We start from the raw sequence: 24,692 nt of genomic DNA, 5'->3' as shown, positions 1-24,692 counted from the left end.
AGAACCTCCGTCACTATTCTCCCAATTACTATATATTTATATTCTCACGTGGTATCGTTGTGTTTGTAGTGCCCACAGAAGGAGGTAAGTATGTTTAACCCGCAGAGTACACGTCCTGAAAAATGACATTTGCTATAAGTGTCATCATAGCAGCTGGCAGAATTAATAGAAAAAAAAGTAACACTTAGTAGTTCTATCTGTTCCCAAAAGTTGGATAATAGAAGACAAGTTCATCCCGCAGAAGACATGACCCACAGCCCCCGGCGCTGGGACTGCAGCGGCACAAAAGAAGAAAAAAAAAAGTTCTTGTGTACAAAAATAGAAAACATCAAAAAAATGGTGTAAACTTGGTGTCGCCGGAATCGTAGCGACTCGGTGCATAAGGTTATCACATGATTTATTCTGCACACTGAATTGCATAAGAATGAAATCCAAACAACGGAGGGCAGAATTCCTTTTTCTCCCTAATTCCATTTTTAAAAAAGTAATAAAAGTTCTACAATACATTATATGGACCCAAGAATGACGCCATTAGAAAATACCACTTGTCCCACAAAAAAGCCTTGCACAGCTCTCCGTGGAAGAACATATGGCTCCCGGAATGTGATGATGAGGATAACTGAAGAATTGGTTGGTCACTAAGGGGTTAAGGGATGTAAGGAATCTTGGGATGCCGCAGTGTCACCCACGGTTGAATCAGCCAACCCAAACAACCAATCAGGCTGCTGGAATTGTGAATCAGAACCAATCAGGTTGCTGGAATTGCTGAATACGGCTGAGCTGTTACAGAAATTGTAAATATGCGCCCCCCGTACGGGTCAGGTTGCCCCGTGCCAAGCCATGGACCTGAGGCGCCGCCGCCGGGCACACGAATCACGTGGTGAAGACGGCGGAGGGTCTTGAGCTAAAGGAACACTGGCGGCGCTACCGGAGGTGGCAGAGAGATGGCGCTAGCAGCGCATTCCCGAGGAGGTAGCTGCTCAAACCCTCCATTGCCTGTAATGACCTGCGGCGACATGTGGCGGCAGCACTGAGGCGCTCGGTAACGTCTTGTGAACGCCGCTGGATGAGCCTGTGCGATCAACAAACCCCTCCGCCACCCCCCATACATATATACTAGAACCCCGACCAACGGCTGGCAGCACGACCTGACAAAGGTTGTAGTACTGCTGCCGAACTACAAGTCCCAGCACTTTGTCCACGATAGAGTCAGGGCAGCCGACCGCGTCTGGGAGCCGCGTAAGACTGCCGTTCTCTAGCCCCACCCTGGTCACGTGACAGGCGATCAGCTGACCTCTTGTTTCCCGCCCGGTCGGCAGGCGCTGCGTGACCGTCCTGTGGTACTTACGGTGCAGGTAAGTGGGTAGAGGTATATTACGTCTGCAAGCTGACAGAGGCATGCTGGCAGTTGTAGTTTCACAACAGCTTGCATTCATTTACCGTCTGACTACAACTGCCAGCATGCAGCTAGTGTACCAGTGTCCAGCAAGTTGGGCTGGGAGTAGTAGTTCTGCAGCGGTTAGCAGCCGGCCGCCCCCTGCGCAGCTTACTGAACCCAGAGGTACTTTAGAGAGAGTCGTTCCTGTGCTGAGCGATACCATCACTGACGATAAGCGGTGCCAAATGCCCAAACCCCGTGTGTGGCATTGTTGGTTGCCGTGAGCCCCTATGTGCCCTACGACCCGCTGTGTGCCACCACTATAAGCCGCGTTCACACCTGTTACTGGTGGGGCTTTTAATTGTGACCTCCCACTTTAAAAAAAACGCGCGCTCGTTTCTTTTTAATGTGATTTCTAATCGCCTAGGACCGCGAGGTGCGAACACAGCCACAATCAGGGGGACGCAGGAAGGCTGGCCGGGGTTGGCATACCGGTCCGCCCGGGGTGAGCCGCCCCGTCTGGAGGGCACAGCTCTGTGGTTTTATATGCTGAAATCCCTAACTCTCCCCCCGGGTCTCTGCGGCTCCTGTGGGTTTCACATCCATCCCAGGAGGTTTAATGTGTAACTGAAAGTAACCGTTTCCTGTGCGGCGGCGGCGCTCGTACCTGATGGCTTCAGAATAGTCCTCATGTGACTCGGCGACTGCCTCCGATGAGGTATTACCCCGCTTCTCTCCGGCTCCTGTAGAGGTAATTACCTCAATGTCTGTCTGTCTTCGCACGTCCTTGCAGACCTAGAGCTTCTCACTGCTGATTGGTAGGTGGTATCCACACCAGAGAGAGCTTTGTTACAGTGTATCGGTGCAGGGAACCTGGAGCCCAGACTGTTTATACCACGGAGGATTGCCTGCAGCGGGGTCCATTTACACGCAGACGATTTCTCAAAATTCGTCAGAAGCTGACTGTTTTGAGCGATCATTTTGCATAGGTATTAATGGGTTAATCAGCCCTTTCCGAGCCAACTAGTTTCATTTGCCTGTGCTTAGAGAACAGTGGGTGGTCTGTTCTGTAAATACATCGCTATTGTTTTCCAGCAGGACAGCAGCTGAAAGAATGTTATCAGCGCTGCCCGTGGAGAATCCAGCGTGCGGTCCCTCTTATGAGGGACAACGGATTTTAAGCCGAGCTGAACTCAGCAATGGACGAAAAGTGCACGATGGGCGCACATTTACACACGATTCTCACTCACAAGGTGGCTTTTGAGAGAAATCTGAGCAATAATCGTGTGTAAAAGGGCCTTAACAAACCCTCAGACGGAGCAGCTTTTTGGCTATAAACGCAAATGTTCCATTCACGAAGGCCACTCACACACGGCATTAGTTAAACACCGCAATTTTGATCACAGTTTTTTTCCGTGACTTTTACCGCCATTTTCGAATGCAGGTTACTGCTTTCAACAGCGTTGAAATGGGGCGCATTAAAAAGTGCAAAAATGTTCCAAATTTGAGCAGGCAGCGCTTGAAAATCGCTTCATTAGAAAATGCCGTGTTCGAGCGCAGGTCCGTGAGGCCCCTCATTGGATAAGGGATGGCTATGAAACATTGCACTAACCCTTCTAAGCCACTAAAAGACAACGGAGGGGGCAGTTTGCCACTAGCTGGGCATCAGGAATCAAGTCTCAAATTTTTGTCCTCCTCGTGAAAAAAAACCCCGCATTTCATGAAGCGTCGGGCAGTTTTTCTTTAAGTTGGTAGGGCTGGTAAATTTACTAAAACTACGCTGGAAGCAGAAGTAAATTCTAGCACAAATCTAGCTGGTAGCTGCCGAAGATTTGACTACCTCCAGCACAGAGGCCAACCCTAAGGCTAACTTCACACTGGCAAGTCCAATGTGGAGCCATTAATACCGCCCCCATATCGCGCTCCCCACCATGTGAAATCCCCAAGGATGCAAGGCGTTTTTATGTCAAAACAGCCTCCCATCACTTCAGGGCTGTAGGGATCCTCCAGAGGATTGTGGGGTTTCTCCCATTATTTCAATGGGAGACCTTGTATCGTGTGCACCTGGTGCCATGCTACTGCCGACCTCATTGAGAACAATGGGCGCTGCGATGTGAGTGCACGCCCAAAGATACAACATGCTGCGATTTGTTTCATGGTGTCATGCCGGAAAACATCACTCATGTGTATGACCCCCCGCCCATTCAAAAGAATAGGGTTCATATTTGTGCATCACGTGATTTTCTTACCCGTGTAGAGGCACATGGCAGAGCCACATCCTGCATATGGAGTCGGGCCCTGGCAGCGGCGGTATCTGCACGTACCTGTCTTTCTTGTATTGCGGATGATTCGCACGGCTCGCCATCAGACATGCACAGTACAGATTTTTTTTTAATCTGCTTTTCCCGTGTCATCGCCCAGCGATGACACGGAATTTGTGACCTTTCTGCATTGTCAATTGCGGAAGGGCCGCGAGTGAAGGGCCATTCACGCAAAATCTGCTCAAAAATAGAGCATGCCGCGATTTTTTTTTTTCCCTCCACAAGCAAAAACTCCAAATGGTTTCCACACGTGTGCAGGAAGAATCACATTTCTATAGCATTTATGGCGGTATTTGCTGCATAACCGAGAGCCGTACGCCCGCTCTAGATTCCACAATGCAAATCCGCCCTTGTGCAGGTAGGATAGCCCTAAGTTTTTAAGAGGCCGGTGCATCTGAAGGGCTTTTTTCACGGTCCAACGGTCAAACAAAACCTTTCATAGGCACTTTTGTTTGCTCAATCACTGCGGCATGTGAAATTGCGCCGATCAGCAAACGTTCTTTCACTGACTGATAGCATCTTTTAGAGCACCAGAAAAAAGTCATTGTTTGCCGCACGTCTCCATGTGTGAATGGCGGATGTGCTTCCTCCAGCGATGAAACTGTATAGGGGACGAACAATTGTACTTGTAAGTGAGTGCTGATCAGTGCTTGTTGTCGGGGTCATATCCACAAGTGTAAAAAGACCCTAACTCCTCCATCACGCCACTCTTGGAGATCGTCCCTCATGTTCTCTCCTTGCTGTCGCCCGTTCACACAAGGAGATGTGCAGCCAAGAAGAGTCATTTTTCTGGCTACACAAAAGATGTGATCAGCCGATGAATGAGCCTTTGTATATCCAGGGTAGTGATTGGATGAACGAGTGTCCTAACGAACGCTCCTTTGCGATCCTAGCCTGTGTAAAGAGGCATTTAAGGCCATGGCAGTATATGTATCAGTGCCGGTATCTCTGTGATGCAGATCCAAGAGGAGATGTGTGGACGCACGGCTTGCACTCTGGCTCCAGAGGACATCAGTAAATCTTGTGAATACAAAGACAAACAGGGGCAAAGAAAGTGTCCTCAATGGAGAGACGGCGACTGTGATAAATACCAGCCATCCTACAACAACAGCCCGCGGTCCAACAACCCCGTCCTACTGTCCATGAAGCATTTTCAGAAGGTAATGTGAATGTATGAGGGGGAAATGTCAGCAAAGTCCTTGCTAGGATATTCCATCAATGTCCAACCCTAATCTCACCAATGTGCAGAATGGGTCACAGCTTCTACTGATTGTCTCTTGACGCCTGGAATGTCTGAAGGGCTGTCGCACTACAGAGGGATCAGCCCTATTCTCACAAGGAAAGGCTAGAAGCAATGGGATGAAAGTGAAAGGGAGGAGACACAGATTAGATATTAGACAGTGAGGGGGATCGATGAGTGGAACAGGTTGCCACGGGAGGTGGTGAGTTATCCTTCAATGGAAGTCTTCAGTGGCTGGACAGACATCTGTCTGGGGTGATTTAGTGAACCCTGCACTGAGCAGGGGGTTGGACCCGATGACCCTGGAGGTCCCATCCAACTCTACCATTCTAGGATTCTTCCTAGAAGAATGAATTTCAAAGAAAAAACTCTGCATGTTGTCTTGATTACGAATATCCCCCTTTTTGTGTATACAGCTCCTGTGAAGGACCTATGTAACTCCATGGTTACAAACAAGCTTTAGTAGACTGATCTTGCAGACAAACAAGGACTGAGAGAGAGTTTGTTGGTTTCTATATGACACTGCCAGGAGGGACATGACTGCAGCTTCATAGCACAATTACTAGATGACTAGTCGTAGTTTTCCAATTTAAGCTTATTGCTTGGGTAGCGAACCTTTCTGCATGTTTCTTTGTGTATTCCTTGTGCGAGGCGTCCTTGTTCACAGTCATAGGATGAAATCTTTCCCGATGGATGTTGGAGATGTGATGAGCGCTGATCATAACACATTTTCATCCTCTGGGTGTAAACAATAAAAGTTCTCATTTGATCTGAAGAATTTGCAGCAGCCGTACAAAAAAAACCTTTAAGGAATTTCTTATCTCTTAATCAGAATGCTGACTGCTCGGAGCGAGTTCTTGCTGCCATGCGCTGGGGACTGATCCCCTCCTGGTTCACTGGAACACACCCATCGAAGATGCAATATAACACCAGCAACTGCCGCAGTGACACCATGAGTGAGAAGGCGCTGTACAAGGCAAGTGAGGAACACTGTTAATGGGGTTGTGTCATCCAGAGTGCAGCTCTGGCCGTGTCCCTAAAGTGTGGCCGGTGCGTATTCACTTCAGTGGGCGATCTCCGACTGACAATGGGACCAACTCGGCTGTCTCTAGTGGTCCCATTGAGGTGACTGGAGCGGAGGTACGTATGTGCGTCCTCCGCTGCCCCGCTGTGGTTGCATCTAGGTATAGCCGGTTGTGAGAAAACCTCGAATTCCTAAAACAACCCAGTGTTGCTATTTTTTTGTCTCCACTGATTTGGAGGGTGTTGTGTGCAGTTTCTTATAAAGATTGCACCTCTTTCTTTCTGCAGGGGCCATTTTTCAAAAACCAGAGATGTGTGGTTCTCGCAGATGGATTCTATGAATGGAGAAGACAGGGTGCGGAGAAGCAGCCATATTTTATTTACTTCCCGCAGGTGAAATCAGAAGAGGTACATCTAGGATGAAGAAAACCAATATTACCTGTATTATGAAATGCATGCTTTCTGTATCAAGTTCTCACTGTTTTCATTATATCTGCTTGCTGCCACTTAGTAGAAACCTTTATTAGTTACTTGCAGGGAATACAATGTTTGCTGGTCATGTGATGGACATGGACACCCTAAGTGTATCAGAGCTGTATGTTCCCACCCAGCGTATATGCAGTGTATCTTCAGCTATGGACATATATAGCATATTACAGTGCAAGGCAGATGAGATTTCATGGCTCAAAAGTATTTATTGAGGGAATTTTAAATGTTGGCAACAAACCTGCCGTGTAAACCCCACGGGGGGAAAGAGAGAGAAATTGGTCAACATTGATATGACAGGTAATCGTTGAATCTATAAAGGCAAAGGAGAAATTAAGAACATATACAAATCCAAAAAAATAAATAGAAAAAGGAGGGTAGACAAGGGGAAACTCAACAATTAAGTACTTTGTATGGCATGTTGGAGAATGTCAGATTGTTGGGAATCTTCAGTTTTAGGCTTTGGGTTTGAATGACCGCTAGGGTAGCCCATAGAGATATGGCAAAAAATAGAATGGCAGCTATACAGCAAGACACCTTCGCAACTTCTTACATTTGCTATTAGTAATGTTAGGGTAACGTTTTATCTTTCAATTCCAACTGCAAGATGGTGCTCAAAACTGATGTATATTATGAGAAATGGCGCTAAGATTTCCAATTACACAGGCTACAGCATTAATAGTAACAATTTGCTTTTGCCAAACAACCACTATACTTTAAAACATTAAGTATTGGCAATGGCCTTTGTGCTGTTCCCACCAAAGATACCTCCAAATATATGATTTCCCTAGATCTCCCTTCTTTGGCATGTTCATGCCATACTGAATGGAAAAAGTATATATATCCTACAGGACATGACATAAAAAGTGAATATGCATAATAAGAGATGTTCCTGAAAATAAGACAATTTTTGTTGAAAGTCTGAAAATTCATGGTTTTTGAGCACAAGCTATTGTAGACATAAGAACCTGAGACTCTACCTCAAATACAAGCTTGATAACAAAGAAAAAAATGAGAGGGTGTCTTGCTGTGTAGTTGAAAGTTGAGTTTTTTTTGGGGGGCTCCCTAATGACCGTGGGGTTGTTATGCAGAGGAAAGGGATGTCATCCATTATCTGGGGGCTCTGCAGCGGATCTTGTATTTTGAGTTTAAAGCTGATGAGAATTTAAAGTACATTTTCTACAAATACCGTGTGTTGCGTGAAATTACTGCAACTACACATGCAATACATGCAGATTTGGCCACAGATTTGTCAGGGATTTTCCCCTGTAGACAATGTCCCATGTGGAGGCCCATATTGTTACTGTTAGCTGTATCCCTCACATGACCACCGCTGGTTTCTATTCACTGCAAGTAAACCAAGTAGAGCTGATGTCAACACATACATGACAAAGCCAGCAAGAATCCGTGTCTGGTTGACGTTTAGTTTTCTTTCTCTTCAGTCTGAAGCCAGGAAGGACGATTCTTACGTAGGGGGTCGGCGGCTGCTCACCATGGCGGGGCTGTTTGACTGTTGGGAACCACCTGAAGGAGAAGACACGCTTTACTCCTACACTGTCATTACCGTGGACGCCTCCAAGAGCATCAACTGGATTCATGACCGGTAAGTACTCAGAAAACACTGCCCGTTTCCATTCCTCCCACTGATCTTCATGTGGAGGTGGCTCTACACATGCAGGCCTCGTTCAACAGTCACCCTTTCATTCTTCATTGGAGGGGGGATCTTTTTCCTGGTTCCAACCAACAATACACTTTTGGGGGTATTTCCTTGGCATCCTCTGTGGTGCTCGTCTTTAGGGCACTTGTAGGCTTCCTGCGCTAGTGAAAGGGATGACCTCAGGAGTTTCTATATCTATTCCTTTTCCGCTGGTGGTAGTTTTGTTGTTGACTCAGAGGCGGTGAAGCGTAGTCTGCCTCTTCCTGTACATACAGGGCCTTTGTCTTGCACCGTTGCTGCCATTTCCCTTTTCTGTACTGACACTTTTGTTTCACATATGTTCATTTCTTTATTCTATTTTTAGTTGTATTTTTTGGCGTATGAATTTCAAAGGTAGCCGTTAGGGACCGGAGTCGATGTAGATCAAGCTTCTCAAAGTAGTTGGAGGAAATGAGACCCATCAACTTTCACCCTCTGAGTGTCATTCAAAGCCTTTTAGATGAATCACTGCTTTTAATATGTGACTCGTCTGCAGTGGGAGGCCTGAGATTTGGTACATACAGATGTGTCCTACCCATCCATATTTAAAGCTACCCTCTGTGCCTGGAGAAACAAAGATGGCCACACCAGCTCTTCTCTGACTACCTGATGCTCGCTGTGTATTGGTATACATTAGTATAAGACACTACACCTGCTGTGATTAGTTGGTGCCAGCCAATAAGAGCAGCTTGTAGGGTTTTAGACTGCCAGTACATATTATGCACAGTGTGCCTCAGGCAGTCAGAGAAGCCATGCCACCATCTTTGTTCTTCCAGCATCGGGGGGTCGCTTTAAGGAGAGAGCATTTAGCAGGAGCAATGGTGCCCTCTAATTTAGCTTGCCTTCTGTCACTAAGGCTGAAACCGTGACCCGATTATGCCCATTTGACACAAGATCACAGGTTATTTACAATTATAACTCATTAATACTTGCATATTACGGATCCATATTCATTTCAGTGGAAGAACATTGAGGCAAACTTACTATTGACAATTCAACAGTTTTTTTGCTCAAATTACGCCACATTTGTGTCTTTAGGTGCTTTTGAACATTTTTACAACTTGTCTAACACAGAGGTGTGGCTTTGATAGTGGAGGGGCCTAGATCTGTCACTGTGCACCAAAAATTGTGCCAAATTTTGGCTCAATTTTTGTTGTCAACCAAGCCACCTAATAGGTGGTATAAAGTTAGACGGGACAGCCTAAAGTCTCGCTAATTTTATCATTCAGCAGAGTCCCTGTAATAAGTCTGGCCCATTAAAAAACTGTCCAGTCTTAGTTTGAATGAAGGTGGATGAAGTGGGAAGTGGAGTAAATCCAAAGATTGGACCCTCGTGGGTTAGTCCAGGAAAAAGGCCCTAATCGTGAGAAAGAAACTATTAGCGGAGGTATTCAACTGCGTGACTGTAGTGAGACTGGGAAGCGAGTGAAGCAATAATGCCTCGGCGGAAACCTCCAAGGACAAGTCAGAAAGGGTCTGAACCCAACTTCTCTTTTATGTTATTAATTAAAAACCAGCAATAAAATGTGTTTCGGGGTGAGCCCCTTCATGAGTCATGCTTGGGTGGGTACAAGTGATGTGGGTAAGGAAGTTGTCTGTACCCGATGAATTCTAATGGATCCGTATGGGTACTGTTTATATCACCTGGAAGTGAATGATGTAAATGTAAGAGTGCAAGCTGACATGTTTGCATTGTTCACATGTGCATATTTTTTTTCCAAATCGTCCACATTTTTGTAACATTAAAAAAACAGCAAAGAATAGTTAATCCTATAACCAAAAGAATGAACAAATTAGGAGTAAAACAGCCAAGTAGGAACATAATACCAGCCAACATGAATACAATCCAGTAAGTGTCCAAATCACTTTAGGTCTATGGCTGCACAGCAACATCTGTCTGTGATGTGTTACGCAGCCAAAGGTAGCTTTGTAGCCACGCGACCTCGTATGGTCAGTGGGGTCGCAGTGAGAGTTGCATATTGCCACAACTCGCAGGTCTCAAAAACAAAAGTCCACAGAAGTTGGATTTTTGATGTCTTGCGGGTTGCGGTAATCGGCCATCTATGGTTGCACAACACCTGTCGTTGCCTATAGTTGCTGTGTAGCACTGGCCTGAAGCTCATGGAAACTTTGCATGAGCGGTAACCTGACAGTTCTGCGGCTATTTGAAGCCTTCTCTGTCCTTTCTTGATTAACAGGATGCCGGCTATACTGGACGGTGATGAAGAGATTCGAAAATGGCTGGATTTCGGCGAGGTCCCTGCAAAGGAAGCCCTTAAGGTTATTCGCCCCATCGAAAGCATCACTTGTCACCCTGTGTCCACTGTAGTGAACAACGCTCGAAACAACACCCCAGAATGCGTCGCTCCAATCATTCTACAGAAGAAGGCGAGTCTGCAAAATACATATTAAAGAGTTGTATGATATTAGAAAAACACGGCTGCCTTCTTGAAACAGTATGCCTGGGAATATGAGTGAGCTGCAATACCAGGCAAGGCCTATGGATAAGAGTGGTGCTGTTTGGGGAACATCTATGCTTTTCTTATCTTATACAACTGATGCCACGTCTTATTACTTAGCAGGTCTTCAAATATCAATTTTGAAATACATTTTAATTTAGCTGAGCTCATCAAGGCTATCTGTGTGTCTATGACCTTTTGTAGGTCAGGGCTTCATGATGGCTTTGAGGACACTTTTTACATACTTTTTCACATACCCACAATATCATAATTGCCAAAAATCCTTTTAGCGACTTTTACTATAATGAGTAGTAGTAGAAGTATTATAATTCTGTAAATTATTATAGGAGCCGGCTCTGAGTGCAAGCAGTAAGAAGATGTTGGCATGGCTACAAAACAAGTCTCCAAAGAAAGAACCATCAGAAGAAGTGAAACCAGTGAAGCTTTCTCAGGTAGCGTTGTCACACAAGAAAACTAGTGCGGAGTTAATGCACCAGTGGCTCAAGAAAGAAGGGGAGCCATCACCTAAGAAACCAAGAAGATGATGCTCCTCCTCTGCAGGCAGCGGCACGCCTGGGCTTTATCTTCACATCATTGACTTGTTCATCGTTTTATACACTTTGTTGCTTCAGTTGGTTTCAATATTCTTCCAGTAAGTGAGTTCAAGAGATTGTCCGTCAGTATGAAGATTCCTTCAGCAGCACATATCCATCAACTTCAAGGATCTGTGAAGTCTTGTTCAAGGTGGCAGTGTTATAAGAGACTGTAAACTGTGCCTGCATCCAGCTGAAGCGAACATGGTTCCCTTTATACAATGGGCATTGCTGTGGTGGTCCTCAGGCTGATTGGTGAAGAGTAGCCCCCTCAAAGCCATCATGTCCTTTTCAGTTGAATGCATGCACCGTATACTGCCTCTGCGATTCTGGCTTGCAGTTTGTGCATTCCTATGACTAATAGGTAAAGGGTGTAATATCTCCATCTGTCTGATATAGTTGCAGATTATTATATAATAAGCAGTTGATGCTTATTATATGCTGGTGGCTCCTTGTACTCTCCAGCTGACGGTTATGAAGCTAACATCTTGAAACTTGGCTTCTGATAAGTTTGTTGTTTTTTTTTTCTTTCCTGGTTTGTGTAAAATTAAAATAAAGAGAATTAGGTTGGCTTCACATGGGCACAAGCGTATTTCTGCGTGCATTTGCACTGCTTATTTGCGCAGTGGTTGTTGCGCTTTTGCATGCGTGTGTGTTTTACTGTTTTGTTTTTTTGTTTTTTGTTTTTTTAATGCATGCGTGCTCTGCATATTTTGCTGTGCAAAATTATACGCAAGCATGCTTCTATTGATTCCAATTGGAAATTAGGCTTAACCCTTTCCAATCTATTTTGTATTCTGGTTTTCCTAGGGGGCTTACTCTTTTTCTGCTGTTATACAAAGGCGCTATATGCTGGCTAAAGCCAGTACTGTATGAGGCGACACGCTGCATAGGCTCCGACAGGAGAGAGGCTGGCAATATACAGTAAGAGAACCCCCGATGGATGTCTTCTAACATCGGAGCTGTACAGCCTTAAATCCTAATGTCTTCAGAGGTCAGACAGTGGATTGGAAAGGGTTAATATGTGCTGTTTTTATGCACAAAAATAGGACATGCATATTTCTTTGCACAGAAAAAATTTGCGTGCAAAATACAGTCATGTCAACGAACCCATTGAAATCAATGGCAAGGCGACTGGAGCATTAGGAACATAATTTGTGTATTCCCAGTGCATTCTGAAGAGTCGCTGTGAGTGGGACAATTTCTGGGTTTTACCGGGTCTAGGTGCACGGAGGACATCTATTGGTCAAGAATTCTCATAATCCTATTAGTAGTGGACATCAAATGACAACATGGAAGGGCTGAGTAGTCATACGGTGAGCTGTAGTGTATGCTATATGTTTACAGAGGAAAAGCCAAACGTCACCTGCCAGAAATACAAGCTTGTGTCCCTACTGGAGGAAAAGGTGCAAAGTCTTGAGGAGAGAATAGCTACATTGTAACTCATTATGAAGACGAGGATTTCCTTGATAGAGCAGAAGTAAAGGCCCATTTATATGCAACGATTATTGCTCAATTGTCGTTAAAACAATGGCATATGAGCCATAATCGTTGCGTGTAAATGCTACTATTGTGTACTTGTCGGTTGAATAATTGTTTTTAAGCTGACCTAAAAATCATCATTCAGACCACAGGCTGTCCTCTCCACAGGAGCTAGAGATAACATTGTATTCTCTTAGCAGCACCTGCCAGAATAATAGAGCTATTTGCAGAGCTCAGACCACCTGCTGAGTTCTGCAAGCAGCTCCTGGAGGCTCATTTGCACGCAAATGAAGCTGACAAAGTATTATGGGGCATTAGTGCCCATTAGTAATTTTATGCAAGACGATCGCTAAAACGTTCAATCCTTTGAAAGATTATCTTTGCCTTAAAAGCCCATTTACACTGGAGGAAGGTCGGGCAAACTATGCCTGACACTCGTCCCTCTGTGTACCCGCTCCAGTGCTGCTGCACAGGGGCGATTTATCGCTGGAGATTTTTCTCCTCACTCTCCACTGCCCCTCTCCATTCACTTTAGCAGCATCCATTCAGTACTGGTGGAGAGGAGTGGGGAAGCAAGGACAGAAATCTCTGGCCGCTCTGTGAGCTAGCTAGCGATACTCGCTCCTGTGCAGCAGCACAAGAGCGAGTACACACATGAACGGGGTCATGAACTTAGCTCCGCCTCCGTCTGCCTCCTCCCATTGCAAATAGTGGCGAGGGGCAGAGAGGAGGCGGGAGCTCAGTGCACTGCTCGCGGCTCTTCCAGCTTCCTCCCCCAGCAGAGAGGGACGACGTATCGGCTGGGCGTGAAAACCTGGCCGATATACGATCGTCTGAATGCACCCTAAGGCTGGATTCAGACGACCGTATATTGGCTCGGTTTTCAGGCCGAGCCGATATACTGTGTCCTCATCTGCAGGGGGGGAGGATGAAAGAGCCAGGAGCAGGAACTGAGCTCCCGCCCCATCTCCGCCCCTCTGCACTATTTGCAATGAAAGGAGGCGGGACAGAGCCCCCATTCCACCGCTCCTCATTGCAAATAGTGCAGAGGGGTGGAGAGGAGGCAGAGAGGGAGCTCAGTGCACTGCTCCTGGCTCTTCCAGCTCCCCCCCTGCAGAGAGAGACAATGTATATCGGCTGGGCGTGAAAACCCAGACGATATACGTTCGTCTGAATCCAGCCTAAGGCTGCATTCAGACGAACTTATATCGTCCTCATGTGCAGGAGGGGGGGAAGATGGAAGAGCCAGGAGCAGGAACTGAGCTCCCGCCCCCTCTCTGCCTCTTCTCCACCGCTCTGCACTATTTGCAATGGGGAGAGGCGGGGGCTAATTTTCAGAACTTAGCCCCGCCCCTGGCCTGCCTCTCCCCATTGCAATTAGTGCAGAGGGGCGGAGAGGAGGCAGAGAGGGGGCGGGAGCTCAGTTCCTGCTTCTTCCCCCCCCTTCCCTTCAGAGAGAGACAACGTATATCGGCTCGGCGTGAAAACCGAGCCGAGATACGTTCGTGGGAATGCACCCTAAGTCTGGTATCGTAGTTATTGTACTGACCGATAGAATAAAGCTATCTGGTCATTTTTGTTGCAGTGTGTACGCCATAGAAACAAGACGAACAGAAAGATGGGAGAATTTTGTTTTTTCCATTTCACTCAACTTTGGGTGCCTGCACACGAGCAGAATTTCAAGCGCGTGATTTTAGGCACATAATCCGCCCCAGACCGCAGCCAATATACTCCTATGAGGATCCGCAGTTGTCCCCAGACGGACGGATGTGTATCGCGTTTTTTCACGCGAGTGAAAAAATCTGCGACCTGTTCTAATTTTGGTCGGATCATGCGCGTGAAGCCTCCAATACAAGTGAATGGGTGCGTTTTTTCACGTAGTACATCCGGAGTGCAGCTGCGGATGGAGTCACTGGTTGCTATGACTACAGGAAGTAGGCATGGTAGGAGGCGTCCCAGCACACAGCACAGAGCTTCACAGGCACATTTCAACTGCAGATCTGTCCTTTCAGTCCCCTCATCTACCAGAGAGCAGCCAGCAGACACCAGCCAGGGTGCACCCAGTACCTCCTTTTTTTCCTGGGGGGCTCTTCCTCCTCCATTACCGCAGTACGTCCGAAAAAAGTTACATGGATCAACCATGCCCACAAAGACATCTGCTCACCGGGTGAAAGCATGTTGCCAGAATAATTTAACGGTGCTCACACAAGCAAGAGGGACAAAACAGAATCTGGGTGTTGGTTTTTAAGCTGTTTTCCAGGGAATGGGCAGTTCTCTAGGGGTTGGGTTTACAATAAGGGTGTCTTCCGGATTTTTCTGCGCGTTTTTTTCCGCAACACATCCGCGTATATCCGCGCGTGATTTTTCACGCATCCGCACCTATCCGCAAGCACATTTAGGTACCATACGCGCGTGAAAATCCGCGAGTGGAATCCGGAACGCTCGTGTGCAGGCGGCCTTAGAGTTTTTTAGATGTTTTTCAGTACATTATATGGTATATTAAATAGTACAAGTTAAAAATTCAACTCGTCCCAAAAAAAACAAGCCCTCAGACAGCGATAGATAAATAAATAAGAGTTATGATTTTATAAAAGGGGAGGAAAAAACGAAACGGAAAAAAATAAAAGGGGCCGAGTCCTTAAGGGGTTAATGCTATGGCTGATCAGCCTGCAATCCACGTGGGACGTTTTATAATTAGTGAGGAATGGCAGAATTTGTGCCCAGGTCTCTGATAACTGATTCAATATTTATATCTGTGGTTTGCAATCACTAATTGTTGCTAATGATTCTCCTAGGGTCTCCTCTCTCCTTGGAGGACACTTGGATTAACCCTTCCGTCAGCTCTCGGTTGGACAAGCCGATACTACATAGGGGGCGTGTTTATGTAAATCAAGGATGACGATGTGTCCAGTGAGAAGGAGGGAGCGCTGTAATCCTAGCCAATCAGAGTCAGGAGCGGGTTTAGGAAAGGCCGTTGTGGGCGGGGCGCCATGTCAGTGCAGCGCTGACTGTGGCGGAGGGCGCATCGTATAGTAGGGGATCAGACGAACAGGGACGGCCGTGAGCGCCACACAATACGGTACGACCTACTGGCCTTGTGCGCGGCGCCTCCCTGCTGCTGACGCTAAAGTTGGTCTCTCCCCCCGCAGGTCTGAGCCATGTCGGGACGAGGGAAATCCGGCGGCAAAGCCCGGGCCAAGGCCAAGTCCCGCTCCTCCAGGGCCGGGCTGCAGTTCCCGGTAGGCCGCGTTCACCGGCTGCTCCGGAAGGGGAACTACGCTGAGCGAGTCGGTGCCGGAGCTCCAGTCTACCTGGCCGCCGTGCTGGAGTACCTGTCGGCCGAGATCCTTGAGCTGGCCGGCAATGCCGCCCGGGACAACAAGAAGACCCGCATCATCCCGCGGCACCTGCAGCTGGCCATCCGCAACGACGAGGAGCTCAACAAGCTGCTGGGAGGGGTGACCATCGCGCAGGGGGGCGTCCTGCCCAACATCCAGGCCGTGCTGCTGCCCAAGAAGACCCAGACCTCCAAGAAATAAGAGCAGCGGGGCCGGGGGGCTTCTGGTGGCCCGAGGAGGGGGGGCTTCTGGTGGCTCGGGGAGGGGGGCAAACTCCGTTACAGCATCCAGAGTGTTTGGATTGGAAGAAGTAGAGGGGTGCAGAGGCTCCCCAGTAGGTAAAGTTCATATTCGCCTCCAGTGAAGCTTTTAAAACTTTTTTTCCCTAGTTTGATTGGTCGCTGCTCATTTTCACCTTTCAGAATCCGGCTACGATTACCCCAGCAGGTAACGATACAACATGCACCATGTTGTAGACCCTGAATATTGGGCTATCCCCTTCACCCCTGTAATAGGCCGCCTGCACACGGGCGGAAATCCCGCAGCGGGATTTCCGCCACTGAAAGCCTGCATAGGAGGGCATTACAATACGCACTCCTATGCAGACGGCCGCGGTTTGGCCGTGCGAAATCTTGCGCAGCAAACAAACCACGGCATGTCCTATTTTTGTGCGGGGCACGCAGAGCCTCGCACAGAAACGTCACTCACCCGGGCTCCGGTCTGCGCATCGCTGGCTGCCGGGTGCGGGTGAGTACGCGCTCGTCTCTGCAGGCGCTCGGGTCGGGTCCCGCGGCAAGAATTCTCGCCGCCGGATCCGACCCGCTACCCGCTCATCTGCAGGCGGCCTTAGTGGTCTACTCTGTCCACAAGTTAATACTCGATGCAAATTTCCCTCCTAATCCTGTGTTACTACATAAGTCATAAAAATGAATTCCAGTTCTTGGTGTGCTGCTAGGGGGGTGAGCCCCCCCTCCCCTCCATATCATGAAGGGTTAATACCATAGTTTTGACTTTGCAGAGTTTTAGACTGTTTTCTCTTTTGTTGTGGTCGGTCAGTCGTCGTGTTTTTAGGGGTTGTGATGTCTTGTAATGTTTCTCCTGTTTAGGGTTCTTCCCCCGATGAACAAGTCTGTAGTTGGCCACAGACATCGCCACTTCTTAAAGAAAAAACAAATCTGTACTTTTCGATTTCTCACCAGTCTTCTTACCACATCTTCTCTGGGCTCCTCCAGTCCTCCGGGTCAGGCCACCTCCAGCCGGCCACATCCTCTTCTTCCTGTGACATTACATACATTCTCTGCATTCTCCTTCCGGCAGGTCAGTGTGCCCGGTCACTAGTGACGTAACGTTCACTGCCTAGCAGGGAATGCCAAATCCTATGCCAGGCTATTGCTGAGACTGTGCATGCTCACCATCTCGCCGTGAGTCTCCATATACTATTGTAGCGAGACAGCGCGCAGTCTCAGCGATAGCCTGGCATAGGATTCGGCATTCCCTGCTAGGCAGTGAACACTACGTCACTAGTGACAGGGCACACTGACCTGCCGGAAGGAGAATGCAGAGAATGAACGTAATGTCACAGGAAGAAGAGGATCTGGCCGGCTTGTGGTGAGATGACCCTGGGACTCTGGAGAAGAAAGGAGATGTGATAAGTAGACTACCTAGGAAGGAATAGAAAGAGATATATCTATTTTTTTTTCTTTTTATGACAACCCCTTTAACACTTTCTGTGCTGTCATATCAGCATTTACATTTAAACGCGGGGGGTCATTATTATCCCCACTAGCCCTTTCATCAGGTTGGTTATAGCAGTGATGCTGCATCAGAGGCACATATTGGGAAATGTGAAATGTGAATATTGTTTTTCCTGCGACGCCACTTTATTTGCACTGAGACAGTTATTGAAACACTGACATATAGATAAACTGTAGACATGTTGCATATATAACCACCCCCCACCCCAAACTTGAGAACCGCACTGTATGGAGTGAAGACAAGTGTTGTATAAACCATTTGTTGAGCTGTCCTTGGACTATACTGCATCAACATCCCCCTTAGACATTATCAAGTTCCAGTTCTCTCCTTCGAACACTTTGGTCTCGCCGTGCCCGTGGGCGGTATGTGTCTGGTCTGTGTTGTAGACTCTATCTCTACCGGGCCAGTTGAGTGACATTTTATAGCTCCATGTCTTGCCTTGTATTGATCCTGTGTTTTGTTTCCCAGAGTGGCGTTTCCTGCTGGTTCAGTGTCTGCATTTTGTTGGCACTGGTGATTTGCATTCTGGGAAATGTAGTCTTTACAGCAGACGCTGTAGTCCTCTGTAGGAATTGCCTGCTAGTGCTACAGGAGCTCGGCGAGGTTGTTGGGGTGCCATCCACATTAGATAGAAGATGGTTGAACCACTATCGGACAAGCTTTTGTATGGCAATCGCTTCACAGCCGCGGCCTTGTACACTGTTTTTACCATAATCGCTGTTAAAGTTGCTTAAACTGTTCAGACTCCAGACGAGCTGAACGATCCTTTTGAGAACATTCAAAGATCTTGAGTCCAGCCTTCAGACAAATGTTACACATGGCCATCTTGTTTCCGGACACTGTGAGGCTATCATCAGTCTTCTAAAACAATCACTGTTCGTTTTGGTTGAAAGTCTATTTTCATCAGCATCTGTCTAATGTGTATGGGCACCTTTAGCTTTATAATTAGCATCCAACAGAATTATGATTGCAGCTCTAGAGTAGAACGGAGTTGGTACAAGAGCTTGAAATACTGCAAATGGTATTTCTATATTAAAGCTTGTCCTGTAGATGGTAACATTAGTGGCACTCTGATCATCTGATTTGGTGATCGTGTCACAGAAGGGCGATGCGCCACTGCTACCAGGAAACGCTGGGTTTTACCACAGTAGTGGTATATTTTAATGCTGCTTGTAGGGGAATTAACCGGAACCCAAGTGGCCGACATGTCAAGAGTTCAGCTGCCACCACCTAACTTTGGTTGCTGTCAGTTGACGTTCTTATTTTCTGACTCCTATATGAGTTGTAGTCCAACAGTTGCAGGCCAAAAGTTGTCGTCAACGCGTAGAAGACCCCTGGTCTACAGCAACGTGTCCCCCCTGGATCAGTATGTCTGCCAGTGTTAGAATGTTTCAGTAGGCACCTTAAATGCGTAGATTAATGTCTATTTGCTGCACTTTGATGAATCTTTGCACTTTATAATGCAAATTGACCCAAAATGAAGACCTGTCGTGTTAAAAACCTAAATCTTTCTATCCCCTTCATTACACCCTGTAATCGTCTATTAATGGGGTAACTATTGTCCATCTGAAAGGGGCTTTCCTGAATGTTACACCAGTAGCACTGCCCTTGTAGATTAATGGACCTGTCTTTGACCTGCTGACGTTTTTAGCCATCTTTATGGACTCGGTGACGTGGCTGGCCTATCGGGAACCACCATGGCTGGTCACATGTCCAGTTCTTTAATAGGATTTAACTTTTCTGGGAAAGGCTTCACTCTTTTTTCATTATTTAAAAGGTTGTCCAAGATTCAAAACTAACTTTTATTCCACCCTTTATGTGACCCTGAACAAATATGCTGTGTACACGTCGTAGCAATAATGGCCCGTTTCCTGATTGGAACAATCGTCATGTGATCCTGCTTTGAGATTTAACCCAGTTCCGCTGAGGTCATATACACGAAACCCCCATGAGCCTTTGCGGCTCAGTGGATGGGTACATTGGCAACCGCCAGTACTGGGAGGCCTGCCCTCTCATGTGTACTGCGCGTGTGCCAGACTTCTACAGTCCACTGAAGCTGCTGTAGTGGCTGAGTACTTGTTCACTGAACTGCAAAGGCTTATGGGGGTCGGCGTACACGTCTGCAGAAATGGCTTGAATTTCACAGTGGGATGCCGTGACGATGGACCACATTAAAAAACGGGACATTCTTGCTTCAGTGAGTGTTAATTTGTTGAGCTTAACATAGTATGTTTGGGGTCTCAAACAAAGTCGGATGTTCAGCTGTTTGATGTGATGGGGGTCATATAGGCTGCTAGGAATCGCCTCATCCTCAAGTCTGGGCTCACACAAGGTCATGAAGTCCCAGCCACCACATCACACCAGCCTTATGTGGTCTTTAGGGGTGCAGTACCTTTTGGGTATTGCTCCTAATTTATCACCAGCTCCTTTATGCTTCTAGCACCTGGCCCATCGAGGCGAATCACCAGCAACTTCCTGCCATCCAACCCAGAGCCCTGTGACTATTCTGTGTGCCCTACATAAAGCATAGCTGCGTCTTCTGGTTCCTGCGGGGTCTTGGAAGGGCCCGACAACTTGGTCGACCATGAGGATGGTGATAGAAGTGAATCTGACTTCGGTTTAGTTTCCTGTCTGTTGAGTCCTTTCTAGAAGCACTTTATTTACTAGTGTGCAATATTGTTTCTTTATATATCGGACAATGTCTTTTTCTATTTAATGTGTCAATAAATGACTTCCCTGATTTTAAACGGAAACATATTGAGTCAGCGCTTAATGAATAAGATGGTTGTCCCAGCACTAATGGTGCCCCCCCCCCCCCCATGGTTACCCCAGTAGTAATAGTGACACGCCACCTACCCACCCCAACTCCACTTTCCCTTCAGCTTAGGACAGTCTGCCGGTGGACGCAGTTGTGGTTTGTCTTCAGGGGGAGCAGGCGGACAACGATGAAGCCGCAGCGAGGCAGTGACTGGACTGCGCATGTGCGATGGAGCAGATGCATGTTCCCGAGAATCCGAGAAGCACTACTGCGGCTGCGCGACAAGGGGTTAAATACTGTAAGTTTTGCCAGTGGCATCTATATGGTTAACAGCTGTGGTCAGAATGAGGCCTCATTCACATGGATGATTTTCTGCAGCAAAGTTCCATGCTTTAAAAAAATCGCAACTAATAGAAATAATGCTTTCCTATGGAAATGTTCAGATGGATGATTTTAAGTCGCGCCAAAAAATTGCACCTAAACCGATAGGACATTTGCGACAGAAATTCCCTGCTGCGTGAAAAGATATCTCTTGGCCTGTTTTTTGGCAAAAAATCACAGAAGCCTCTATAGACTCCTATGGGATCTGGAAAAGAAGACAGGTGCTTGTATTTAAGACATTAAAAATCTTTAGGAGAATTTCTACCGTCCGAAGCAATACCGAACAGCAGTCCATGGCAGCGGCCGGAGGTGGGAGGGAGTTTAGCAGCGTGGCTGCTAAGCTCCCTCCGCTAAACGCCCCCTGTGCAGGCTCACCTCTGCTCTCCTCCCCACTGACTCTTTGCAATGGGAGAGGGTGGGATGGGGGCAGAGCTAAGTGCTGTCCCACCCCACCCCCTCCCAGTGCTGGCTGTGGACAAGGGGCGGGATGTAGGCGGAGCTGAGCCCCTGCCCTTTGTACATAGCTATTATTGGGAGGAGGCAGGGCGGATCCATGCTTGGCTCTACCACCTTCCTAGTGCAAAGAACGAGCGGGGAGGAGACGAGAGGTAAGTCTGCGATAGGGAAGGAAGGGAAATGGGAGACGGCCTGGTGAGCTCGGCGCATATGCGCTAGACCCCAGGCCGTCCGCTACATTGGGAGAGAAAAATCTGGTGAATTGGCGCACAAATCAAACGTTTGTGCGCCAATTCACCAGATTTTTCTCTCCCAATGTAGCGTATATCGGCCGGCCGTGAAAATGGCGACCGATATGCGCTCGTGGGAATAAAGCCTTAAATTGCTAAAGAGCACCTTCATGAAATAGATGGAATACTCTGCAGCTGTGGACCTATTGGCTCTTTGTGTGATTTTTGCTCTCCTTTTTTTCCCCCTCTCTACTTGCCTTCCTTTATCTGGACGGCATCTTCAGGGATCTTTCACACTGGACAGAATTGTCTGCAGGACAAAAACGCTATCTTTTCTGCTTGGGGTAATATGCAAATAAGGGAGATGGAATAAATCCTCCACAGTGCCACCTATAGGAAAGGCAGCATTCCTTCAAGCCAAAGTCAGACTTTTTATACAAGCCTTGTTACAATGACCGAGAATTACAAGCAAAGCCAGACTCCATGTACATACAGCTGTTTCAGGGTTTTTGCCCTTCATCAGTGTACAGTAGAAGTCTGGCTTTGCTAGTGAGAGGCCTGGGACGGGGGGGGGGTCAAAAACGCTATCTTTTCTCCTTAGGGAGAGCAACTATAAACTAAGTAAGGAGACTCAAATGGCCATGCACGCTCCTCTGGGTAATATGCAAATAAGGGAGATGGAATAAATCCTCCACAGTGCCACCTATTGGAAGGACTCCTACTGTACACTGATGAAGGGCAAAAACCCTGAAACAGCTGTATGTACATGGAGTCTGGCTTTGCTTGTAATTCCTGGTCATTGTAACAAGGCTTGTATAAAAAGTCTGACTTTGGCTTGAAGGAATGCTGCCTTCCAATAGGTGGCACTGTGAAGGATTTATTCCATCTCCCTTATTTGTCCGCAGGACACAATGCAGATACAGACTTTGTCAATTAGTGCAGATTTTGTTGTGTTTTTAACTGTGGAACTTATTGGGCTTTTGTCTATAGCCTTTAATTGCGGAATCACATCTCACAGAATTTAATCTTGCAGTTTTTAATTAGACGCACAGATTTTAACAGCTGTGGAAGTCAAGCCCAAGGTGCAGAACATTGTGGCGCAGAAATGTCTGTGCAGACTAATTCCGTCCCATGTAAAAGATACCTCATAGTTCTGGCTCCCCGTACGCTCAAATGTATAAAGAAGGCAGTTCCTATTGTTCACTCTGTGATTGACATGAGACTGTCAATCAGGTCTCAAATCATCAATTCAGAGGGAAGGGTAGGGACCACCCACTTGACACATTGACTATGCCAGGGGGAGGGGGCATGGGTTTGAAAAAACATAGGCATACAGTCAGTGGGATTGCATCTGCAGAGAAGTGCGACCGGCCTCATTGCTTCATGTCGTCTTCTGTGTTATGTGATCCTATAACATTGATGTCTATCCCTAGGATCAGCCCTCACTATTAAGTCAATGGGAATCAGACCGTCAGCAGCCCCGCCAATTAGCTAGATTTAGGGGCCATGACGCTTTGTCAAAGGCAGGATCGCCTTTATCGTTCACCAGACACAGTTCTATAATTTTAGCGGCCACTAGGCCTGATATTGCAGTTTCCTGCAGTCTCATTCCATGTAACTGGGACTGAGCTACAGGATCAGGCACCGCTACTCCTAAATACAGAGCTGCAGTGCTGTTGCCCCTTCATACAGCTGATCCCCACCAATCTAATATTGATAGTCCACACTAAAGCCAGGACAGTCACATTGTGCATTCTATACTGCTGCCCAATTGGTTTTTGCAATCGCAATAATGGGGGGGGGGGGGGGGGGGAACGCTTGGGATGACACCCTTAGGGCATATTCAGACCATCATATATCGGCCAGGAATTCACGCTTGGCCTATATACGGTGTCCATCGCTGCAGGGGAAAGAGGCTGGAAAAGCTGGGAGCAGTGTACTGAGCTCCTGCCCCCTCTCCGCCCCTCAGCACTATTTGCAATGAGAGGGGGCAGAGCTAAGTTCTGAGACTTAGCTCTGCCCCCATCCCCTCCCATTGCAAATAGTGCTGAGGGGCGGGGGGGAGCTCAGAGCACTGCTCCCGAATCTTCCAGCCTCCTCCACCTGCAGAGAGAGACACCGTATATTGGACGGGCAAGAAAACCCACCCGCTATACGGTCGTCTGAACAAGCACTTAGGCTGGTTTCATATGGGATGGATTGGCTGCAGAATTTCCATGTGGATTGTCCGCGCGCGACTCCTAATCCCAGGATTAGCTGGCAAAGTGAACTAGATTTTGTAAAAATCTCGTCCACACGCTGTGGCACGGAAAGGTAAGATACAGCATGCCAATTTTTTTTCTTGTTTTCAGCAGTGGCCTCTCTCTGGAGAGAGATGGCCGCAGCGGAAATGCTTCAAAATCTGCAGCTGCGGTTTTCCAGCGGAATTCTCGCAGATTTTTGGTGCAGCCAATCCGCAAGAGTTCCACTGGAAATCCGTCCTGTGTGAACCCAGCCTTAAATTTTCCCCACGTCCTGTATCTGTGTGCAGTAATTTGGGAAAAACTTGGATCTGATTACCGTAGTAGCAGCCACTCAGAGCTGCAGCTAGTTCCCTGTCCCTCTGATTGCCAGCTATCTCCCTATACACTGTAATCAGCAGACACCTGGCACTTATCAGCTGGGGTGGGTAAGGCTACCTGCAGCTCATGAATATTGAGGACTAGGCCTCAGTGTAGGGCTGGATTCACATGGGTGTATATCAGCCGGGTTTTCATGCCTGGCCGATATACAGGGCCCCTCTGATGCATTAGTTTACAATGCATACTGATACATTGGGCATACACATGGGCGTATTTCCGCAGCGTAAAAGCGCCTGGACAGCCAAGATAGTGCATTTTGGCCAGGTGCTTTTATGCTGCTGGCTTCATAGGCTCCTATGGGAGCCTATAACAGCTGCTGGAGAAGGGAGGGAGTTTAACAGCATGACTGCTAAACTCCCACCCCCTTCCCTGCTTCTCTCCACACCCTCCCATTGCTGGCTGTGACCAGGGGAGGTGGTAGCTTAGCACGCTAGCTCCCGCCCTGCTTCCTCCCCTTACAGAGAGACGGTGAGGG

At 47.4% G+C, this 24,692-nt stretch overlaps 2 protein-coding genes and 1 long non-coding RNA gene across 4 annotated transcripts; all 3 read left to right on the top strand.

The window, feature by feature from the left end:
* The first annotated feature begins 1,088 nt into the window (after positions 1–1,088).
* HMCES (5-hydroxymethylcytosine binding, ES cell specific) lies at positions 1,089–11,777 on the top strand. 2 transcript variants are annotated; one of them, XM_066596162.1, is made up of 7 exons: positions 1,089–1,355; positions 4,659–4,859; positions 5,772–5,915; positions 6,251–6,370; positions 7,891–8,051; positions 10,343–10,532; positions 10,951–11,777. In XM_066596162.1, exons 2-7 carry the CDS (start codon positions 4,671–4,673, stop codon positions 11,146–11,148), a joined length of 1,002 nt encoding a protein of 333 aa, XP_066452259.1. In that variant the 5' UTR covers positions 1,089–1,355; positions 4,659–4,670; the 3' UTR covers positions 11,149–11,777. The 2 variants fall into 2 exon arrangements, with proteins under 2 accessions (XP_066452259.1, XP_066452258.1); XM_066596161.1 differs by lacking the exon at positions 1,089–1,355 and having other exon boundaries at positions 3,863–4,859.
* Positions 11,778–15,638: 3,861 nt separating this feature from the next.
* On the top strand, positions 15,639–16,230 carry LOC136621005 (histone H2A type 2-B-like). The gene is made up of 2 exons (XM_066596174.1): positions 15,639–15,757; positions 15,828–16,230. The coding sequence occupies exon 2, from the start codon at positions 15,837–15,839 to the stop codon at positions 16,215–16,217; it is 381 nt and encodes a 126-aa protein (XP_066452271.1). The 5' UTR covers positions 15,639–15,757; positions 15,828–15,836; the 3' UTR covers positions 16,218–16,230.
* Positions 16,231–16,283: 53 nt separating this feature from the next.
* On the top strand, positions 16,284–20,524 carry LOC136621006 (uncharacterized). The gene is made up of 2 exons (XR_010791205.1): positions 16,284–16,354; positions 20,212–20,524. It is a non-coding gene; the product is annotated as an uncharacterized lncRNA (long non-coding RNA).
* The last annotated feature ends 4,168 nt before the right edge of the window (positions 20,525–24,692 follow it).

This window comes from Eleutherodactylus coqui, chromosome 3 (genome assembly GCF_035609145.1).
Source record: "Eleutherodactylus coqui strain aEleCoq1 chromosome 3, aEleCoq1.hap1, whole genome shotgun sequence".
NCBI lineage: Eukaryota > Metazoa > Chordata > Amphibia > Anura > Eleutherodactylidae > Eleutherodactylus > Eleutherodactylus coqui.
Note: the sequence above shows the minus strand (reverse complement) of the source record. Positions and strands in the feature narration are given on the sequence as shown.

Bases quoted from the DNA above. Each gene is read 5' to 3' on its own strand.
- HMCES (XM_066596161.1), top strand. From the start codon at position 4,653: ATGCAGATCCAAGAGGAGATGTGTGGACGCACGGCTTGCACTCTGGCT. The intron at 4,860-5,771 runs GTAATGTGAATG...TCTCTTAATCAG, and splicing joins CCATGAAGCATTTTCAGAAG to AATGCTGACTGCTCGGAGCG. The intron at 10,533-10,950 runs GCGAGTCTGCAA...AAATTATTATAG, and splicing joins CAATCATTCTACAGAAGAAG to GAGCCGGCTCTGAGTGCAAG.
- LOC136621005 (XM_066596174.1), top strand. From the start codon at position 15,837: ATGTCGGGACGAGGGAAATCCGGCGGCAAAGCCCGGGCCAAGGCCAAG.